General features: G+C 36.4%; 1 protein-coding gene across 4 annotated transcripts in view; it reads right to left on the bottom strand.

Moving 5' to 3' along the window:
* Positions 1-1,896: 1,896 nt before the first annotated feature.
* Positions 1,897-9,103, bottom strand: part of LOC120335328 (RNA-binding protein Nova-1-like) — a 29,202-nt gene continuing 21,995 nt past the window's right edge. For all 4 annotated transcript variants that reach the window (XM_039402822.2, XM_039402821.2, XM_039402823.2 and 1 more), the window contains exon 4: positions 1,897-8,114. In XM_039402822.2, coding sequence (XP_039258756.2) covers positions 6,936-8,114 — 1,179 coding nt within the window. In that variant the 3' untranslated portion in view covers positions 1,897-6,935. The remainder of the gene's footprint in view (positions 8,115-9,103) is intronic.

Here is a 9,103-nt window from a genome sequence, read left to right as displayed (position 1 = left end):
TTATATCAACAATTATGTTGGTCGTTGAAAGTCTCCAATGGGCACCCATTGTTTCATCTCCCAACCTGTTCCTTGTATTAGATTTCAGACTCTTCACAACGGAAAAAGTGCTTTCGTAAATGAAGTGCTCCCGGACATCGGTAACATGCCGTTTTAGATTATATTCGTTTGGCACCGACAAACTTGAAGACATACCAGGCATGGAGGCTTTGCTTCCATAGGCAAGTTCTTTTTATCCCATATTGAGTTGAAAATCTGTTTGAATTGGTCAGCTTCCGTTTCGAACTCACGCCTACAAATCGACTTACAAATCACTGCAGTAACTAAATTTCAAAAATTGTGAGGTATCCATGTCACTAGTAAATCCAACGACGTTAGTGACGCGACAATGTGTCAGAAGATTTCTTTCTAGATATACGGCTATATTTATGACATGTGGCCCGCGGGCCCGAATTCGGACCACTGTGGCCCAGGCCCTATGTGCCTCTCATGATCAAAATTCTGAATGATAATCAAATGTAGATGAGAGAAAAGTAGCCTACAGATCTATGACCGTTCTAGATTTGAGGAAAGCAAGTTTCGCGAAGCGATGGCTTGTGTGTATATGTGCAACTGGACTTACTGTATGCTAAACTCGTTTAATCTTTGTATTGTAATTTCATATTTGTGTTCATCGTTGTAAGATGTTTTCACATGTTTCGCGGGTACTGCTAGATGTTAATGAATGGAAGTTCAACTTAATCATTAGCAGCTATAGATAGCCCATCACCCCGCGGCAAACGGCATTGAAGCCTCATTTACTTTACACTCATTTGCTTGCACAAAAAACTGAGTTGTACATATGTGTAGCACTCGGGGATACCCAATATCTCATTAAAGTCGAAATGCACGTTGTTTGTCGAAATACAAAAAGGGTCATTGTCGAGGTGCTTTGATTTGTCGAACGCTGACTTCTGGTGCCTTGATCTGGTCTTCTCGATGAAAACGCAGAATTTCCTGCAATGAGTTGAGCCAATGATAAAGATGTTTTTGGAGAAGAAGGAATTATAGTTAACTAAAATGTGCCAACCTTATTCCGAATTAACTTTCAACTTGTATCTAATTATGAAACATAATTTAATAACTTTGGACCTCCTGAAGTATGCGCACCAAGATGGCGCACAACCTGAACGTAGGTTGTGTGCTAGGTTAGGGTTCAGGCTATGCGACATCTTGGCGCGCATACTTTTATATCATACTTTTATATCACTTACAATACGCCAAACTATAGAAATAAACGCTGGTGTCAGCAATGACACGGAATTAACAAACATAGTTTTTGTTTAAAAGTCACACACAAAAAAAAATTGTTTCAATCATAAACTGCACCAACTGACACCTGTTGCCGATAAAATCATTGTTAATTTAGTATTTCGTGCTTCATGTTTTCTGATCTACATCCCAAAGTTATTTTTGTCAGCAGCAAATTTTTTCAATGCGAATATGACACTCTGTCAATTATTACCAGTGAGTTCGAGAATCGAAATATTGGAATCTGCTAAAACTCATATAATTGAATGTGCCCATAGTTATCATCCCTACAAATTAGGAAATCTCTGACCAGGCCGCTCGCTCTGGTGCAATACCTGCTCCTAATAAAATAGTGCGTCATGCTTTTTGCTTCAACGTGTACTAGGTTTTGGACAACCAATGGTCCTATGTATGCTATTAATTCTCGAATTCTCTCCGTGAACTAGAAAAACTTTGAATTTGAAATATATAACTCACTAAATAAGCAACATGAATGAATGACAAATCACAAGTTCAGCGCCCCACAATATGACATGATGCCGTGACACTGATGACAATACAAAATGATCTGATCGATTAATATGAGATTATCAATGAAGAAAAAACTCAGATGATTTTTTACATTTATTTGATTCTAATATGTAATATTAATATTGACGATTACATCTACGAATCACTCTTTTAGAGATGATAAAGAAAATGCTAACGGAACACTTATGTTGTAAATATGGCAATGTCAAGCGGTATGCTCAACCATGACCTTGCCTTTTAATCATATACCAAAATTATGACACAAAGAGAGAACAACTAAGACAAAAGTTTCGTAACCAGAAAACAACTTGTTTTATTGCTTTGCTTGGTCCTTTTTGAGAAGTGTATTTTTAGGATAACTAGTCGTAAAGTACGCGGAAGTTTATATAAACTGGGACTGATTAATTAACCCGACTATGATAAATGGACCTTCCACACGAACTATATTTCGAAGACTTGGATAATGGATGACTGAGCAAAGAACGAAACAATGTTAGTTTAAATGCTAAATTATCAATCAAATGACATGACATGAAAAATTATGAACAATCGATGAAACAAATGAACAATTAAGCGATTCATGTGATTCATCTAATCTAGAGAAGATAATGATTTTTCTTCGTGGTGTAATTCGTAGAAAATTAGCTTTTTTGTATCAGATTTCAAGTTTCGCGCCATCTCCGTATCGCAATTGAATCTTACTTTGTTTGGGATCTTTTTGAGAGGCTTTGCGTAATAATTGAAGTCGAAAATTGGAAGACAGAAATGCAATAAAAATATTCATAATGATATTAACAATAAAAAATATAATAAGAACATTAACACAATTGCAATGGGAATAGTGCGAACATTTTGTATGAAGCAGAAAAATTTCAATGACACCGATCCATCTGACATATCGGCGCGTTTTCTGAAGAAACGTATCAAATCGACAAGGGTTCAAATGTTGGAATCAATCGATTGAGACTCATGGCAGTTGAACAAGCTGGTAATTTTGACCGCAAAAAACTTTAACTAGCGTACGCTGCCGTTCAGAAATGGTTTCAGTATAATTTTTAATCGATAGAATTCCAAATATATATTCCTGTATGATGAATGGATTACGAACAGTTCGTTTCTGAGTGTAGCGTGCATGATAACAATGGGAATTGGTGAATGTTGACATTTTTATAAAATAAACATGTAAAATGACAAAATATCAATTATCTGTACAGAATTAGAATGTGCAACATATACTTATGAATGATTAAAATCAGATCATTCAAATTTAACGAATCAAAAAGTATATACTAGATGAGTACAAAGAAAAGATAAAAAACAAACAACAATATTTGAAAAGGAATGTCGACATGATAGTTTTTTATCACTCGGTAATATGTTAGTAATTTTAGGAGATAGAAACGTGAAAGTATCCAGAAAATTATTGAGCGAGCAGTAGTTACTATACCGCAGATTATTATACCTGAAGTTTTGATTAATGTGGTGCCATAATGTTAGTCTTGTTTTTATAGGCATTTTAAATCAAAAAATCGAAACTTATAATTTTTTCAAATTTGGATCTGTAAATAAACGTAATGGCAAAAGAGTGATGAGTAAAATGGAAGTTACATTTTCAAAAAAAAAAAAGCTATGGCATGAAAAAGAAAATACGAGCAATTACTATTGTGTAATTAGTGAAGAATGAACATGTTTTCTTGGCAATGAACAAACAAAATCATGAGAATGAAAGTGAATGAAAAACAACAATATAGGCTATACCAATATCTGAAACCAATAATATATCCCCTTCGTATTTGAAGCTAACGAACCAGACAATATATTCATGCTGTTTTAATTTTATTTGCAATATTATTATTTTCATCAATATTTGTTCAACAACAAAGTATAAAAAAATATATAATACATCCAATAACAATTTGCACTCGCTTCACTCCGTGGTACAGATATCACAACAGAAAAATAGATTCATGTAAGTGGAGCGCTTTTTGTCAGGATTCCTTAACGAAACATGACCCAAAGACAAATATCATCTTAAATTTATTTTACTTTCGTTTAAGAATCTCAACAAGATTTTGAGGAAGACAATTGTGTAATGGAAAACATCTGTGTGTCTTTAAACAATCAATGCTTTTAAATAAACTATAACAAATAAAGGCACCAACGTATGAAGAAAGCAGGCGGATTCAAAATGTTATATTTTCGGGTTGTTTTACGGAATGAAGGATATAGCAAAGTTGCAAAAAGAATAGTATTTGTTTTAGTTGTGTTCATTTATATAGAACAATAAAACTAAAGCAAAGTAGACATTCCAAATTAGTTTATTTAAAAAAAATATCCACTCACCCTTACGTCACATTGTCATCCACGAGCTTCTGATGATCATCTCAACATCACAGTCCTTCTTTATGCGGATTTATTTGTTATAATCATTGAACCTGTTTCTTTTGTCAAATTTCGTGAATGCCCAGATGTGAAAGTGATAATGTGACTGAACCATTTTGTTGCTTTAGTAATTAATTGGAAAGATTCTTGATCATTTTTTGTGATTTTGAGTAACGACAACAGCTAGAACGCTAGCTTATGAAATGACACCATGGATGGATATAACGAACAATTAATTCCATTCATTTTGTAACAAAATGATCATAATTACAAAGGTGGACTAAACGCCACCCAGTAGATATATCAGTCAATTTGGTGGTGATGACAAAACCATGTTATGTTTAGTTTGTTGGGTGAATGAACGCAAAAAGGAAAAAATCAAAATATTGACACGAAATTGTTTTCGAAAGATTTAGAAATTGATCTCAGCAAAAATGCAAGACTGTCACCTCAAGGGATAATTAAAAAAAGCCAACATGGTGTGAAATCTCGTATTGATGGTGTTAGTGTGCGAATGTGTGTGATCCATTGACTGATGATCATCACAGGAAGCTTGTGGATGACGATGATTGCAGGATGAGTAGGAAGAGGAGAACACAAGAGCTTTTACGACGTGCTGCAGAAGAGAAAGACCATGATTGGTGAATAATCGGAATTTGAATCCGCGGCAAAAGCATATGCGGTACTCACTTTTCTGGAATTTAACATGAAATGCGTTTTCATTTTTTCACTCATATTTTAGATGAAACGAGCAGGAGACGCTGCTGTTTTGTGAAGCAGATAAATGAAATACTGCGCTGAGAGTTTGAGCCATGTTATTCGATAAGTTTAGTCAAATGAATGGTAAATATGGGCGTATAAATAAAACATGTATGTATTTTATCACAGATGACAAGCGTAAATCCAGAATACCTATTTTTGTACGAAAGTTTTGGAAGCGCAAAATTATGATTGGCAATTTAAAATATCAGTTTGCCTATGGCATTTTTGATAAGATTGCCGTGAAAGCAGAAAAAATAACGCTAGTGCAATTAACAATATTACAGAAATTAATGAGTGCTCTGATGCAGTTACACTGCTTTCCACGAACGAACGAATGGCTATGACCCGCGTTCGGCGACTTCGTGGCGTCAGTAAAGCTTCCAAACGCAATGCTCATGTACATTGAATGACCAATCATTGGAATTGACTCGATTGGAAAAAGATGTTTTCTTACGGATATATTCACAGGTCATTTTATGATCACCTCGTTTCAAAATTTTCCAATCGAATTTTGCCTTCCAAAATATGCACAATCTAGTTCAACCTATTGATTCGGCGATCCATATATGGCCTATGCTTAGAAGCGATATTTCTAACTAGATGAAACGACGGTTTAGTGAATTGATTTACAACTTGTGTCAAATGAAGCCATAAAACAACTGGATTTCAGTTGTTTTTACTGTGATTATATACATATTTGCTAGGTAATGAATGAACATTACTGACAAATGAGAGGCCCCAAAATCTGCCATGGTCTGTATAAGAGAGAAAAAAAGAATAAAAATATTTTTAGTTTGCTGCTATCGAAGAACGATAGTTCAATCTAGACGTCATTCTACATTGCTACTACCACCTCACGCCACAATAACTTCAGAACGGGTAATAAAACTAAAACGGACTATATTTAAAAATATTTCAAAGCATTCGCAAACATTTATGTGTCAGCAAACACCATCGCACTTCATAATGAAAAGCGAACATCGTTCGCTGCATTCATTAAAACCTGGTTTTCTTTGTGAAGGAGGAGAGTATGTTCAATATAAAGGCAGAAGAGTTTTAATGAGTTTTTGGGCGCTGTACTTTTTATGATAAAGCAATAATACTGTTGCGCTGCAGTTTGAATTTTGAAATAACAAAGGCCCAAAAAAAAAATTGGTAAATATGGACTACTATAAATCTGCACGTTGCCTCATAGCTTAACAGAATGATTACAAATATTATATTTTTGATAAAAAAAAAATATTATCCATAATATATGCTATTCTGGAAAAAAAGCGATTTTTGCTGCAATCAAAACTTTCAATTTACAATTGCGGATAGAGTGATTAAATTTTCAGTCCTCCAAATATATTTGAAATAGCGAACACGAACGACGAAATGGCACATTAGCCTGCAACATATGCAATATAAAATTGTTTGAAAAAAGACTTTAACGGAATAACAATAAAATAAATAAATGACGCCGAAAAAAAGTTCAAATTCGAATCAAATAAAAACTTATTCAAAACATTATTTTTAGAAATTTACGCCCAATGAGTACGTAACGTAATGACGCCAAGGCAGCAAACGACGCATTATCAACACTGACGATGTGTACGAGTCCGTCAGGAAAAAAAAAATAATATTAAATAGGATTTGTCATGTCATGGAAAAAAGCGAAATAAAAATTATGAGGAACACTGAATTTAAGCGTAAAGTAAAAGGCTACAATTTTTTTACTGAAGACTATATGATTCACATTGCCTCAAGAGGAGTTCAATAATTTGGAATTTATTTGAAGTAAACGCCAAAAAATCTACTAAAAGTCTAATTAACATGATCCTACCAGATCAAATATTATTCCATAAATTTTCATGCTTCTCCATGTTTGAAAAGAGCTTCCCAGACATGTAATGACTGTATAAGGTATGTAGAAATGTTCAATATGTTTATAACTTACATCTGTATCAGCGTCCATACTTGCCTATTTTTTATAACACTTGAGCCTGTTGTGCTCTAGCCGTTTGGACCGTCATAAGACGTTGTGTAATAAGAAATTGAGCGGTCTGTGGTCCCGGAGGTTTGCCGGATATCGACACCCTTCGATTACGGGTACCCGGCACGTACTCACCCTTCTTTGAAATTTGAATACGGGTTCCGGATATTTCTTGGTACTCGACTAAGGTCTTACCTCCTTTACCGAGTATGGCTCCGACTAAAGATTCCGGCACAGAAAGGTCTATAGTTTCTTTGAGGCCGTCTGTCGATTTCTCTACACTCAAAAGGCCTGCAGCATGAGGGCTTACGCTTTGTACTTGCATCGCCGTAGCGGGAACCGGAGAAGGTGACATGCTTATAGTTGAAGTAGGTATGCTGCTACCGCTTTGAACTGCCCCAGCATTGGTTGATAGAAATTGGTGGCCAGTAAAATATCCTGCTGAAGCCATGTTAGCCAGATAATTATTAGACAACACTACTGGCGCAGCTGCTGCTGTGGCGGGGTATCCTGCGGCCTCGCCGACGGTTGGCATTCCAGTCGTAAGCAGCTGCGCGTTTGCTGGACTCAATGCCGCCGATCCAGCGGGAATGACGCTATGCGTCAAACCAAGATGATGTCCGTATGCGTTGCCGGCACCAACACTGTATCCGTAATTGGCTAATGTGTTAACGGTTGCATTGAAAGCAGCGATTTCTCCTGGTGTCGAAGCTGTGGCAACTTGAGATTGCTGTAAAGGATGTCCGTGTACTATATGTGATGGAGAAGCAGCAAATGGAATCGCTTGAAGCCCTGAAACAACCGGCTGTCCAATCATGGCGGACAGCTGTGCTGGTGTGGCAGCGATTGTTTGAACATCGGTATAAGCGGCAGTGGCATAAGGCGATCCTGTTGGATTAGCATTTGCCACCGGTCCCGAAATTCCGGCATAGCTAATATTTGGGCAGCTGGCGCTCTGTGGATCGTCCTTAATTTTGCTTGTGATGATATTCGAAGCAGAAATAAGCTGAAGTTTCTCTCCCTTCAATGTAATTACTCTTTCCTGCAAATTCAAACCGTCCGGTTTTTGTGACAGTTGAACTTTAGCCCCACTTTCTTCCATGATGGCTTTGATCGTTGCTCCGCCCTTCCCAATAACTAGTCCGGCGGTTGTGTTGGGGACAATTATTTTGACCTGTGATACACAAAACAAAGAAAGAAATCGTCAATTATTCTGAATATTTAAAAAGAGGGCATAACAGCAGATGTGAAAGTACAACAATATTTATTTTATAATATCATAATCCATATGTCGATAAACCGTAATAAAGATATGCATGTGACATTTGACCCATTTCGTGATTGAAGAGTTCAAAGTGCAATTCAAACCCTATCGGTGACTGACATATTCCCTGAAGGCCACAATGACCACTCGCTTATATTTGATGCTGACAGAGGTCAACGAGGGGAGATTGGTATTTCCTAAATGCACCGCAACATCTTAAAAAAGAATTGAATCGATTTAAATAATCTGACTTTCGAAACAACTCGTTGCGGAGTATCTCAAGTAGAAGAAGCTTTTCATAGTTATTTATATCTCTGATGGCTGTATACATGTGATTGCACATGTACTTTATTATCTTGATTTATTACTAAGAGAATGAACATGTAATGAAATAACATGTAATGAATAATTTGTATGATTTTACAAATACTCAGCACGATCAGTGGATGGGTGAGCTTATGGGTAAAACACCCACTCCACTCTCCACCACTTCTCCCCACCGCATAGAGTCGATATCCAATAAAAACACATGGCTGCAAGCCTGGAAATTATTTGACGTTCTTTTGTATGAATGTAAAATTAGATGCCAGTTACTTATGGGGATGTTGGTCTGGATAAACCGTGTATAACTTTGCGATACGCCGAATAGAGTTTATACTGTTACCCTTCACTCGGGGCTAGTTACACTTCAAGATTGCACGTTGTGCCAGGTCACCACTGTTACTGCATCAAAACCAATATCGATCGTAGAACGCGCACCGCGTGCCTAGCGCTAGAGGGTTGTCAATTATCAGTCGAAAGATATTTGCATCTATATTGAAAAAGTATGACTATGTGCGTGAGCTTATGCTGTGTGACTACTGTGTGAGCTGCGTCCCTTGGGGGTTCGACGAGAAAAT

This window comes from Styela clava, chromosome 2, assembly GCF_964204865.1.
Source record: "Styela clava chromosome 2, kaStyClav1.hap1.2, whole genome shotgun sequence".
NCBI classification, from domain to species: domain Eukaryota; kingdom Metazoa; phylum Chordata; class Ascidiacea; order Stolidobranchia; family Styelidae; genus Styela; species Styela clava.
Note: the sequence above shows the minus strand (reverse complement) of the source record. Positions and strands in the feature narration are given on the sequence as shown.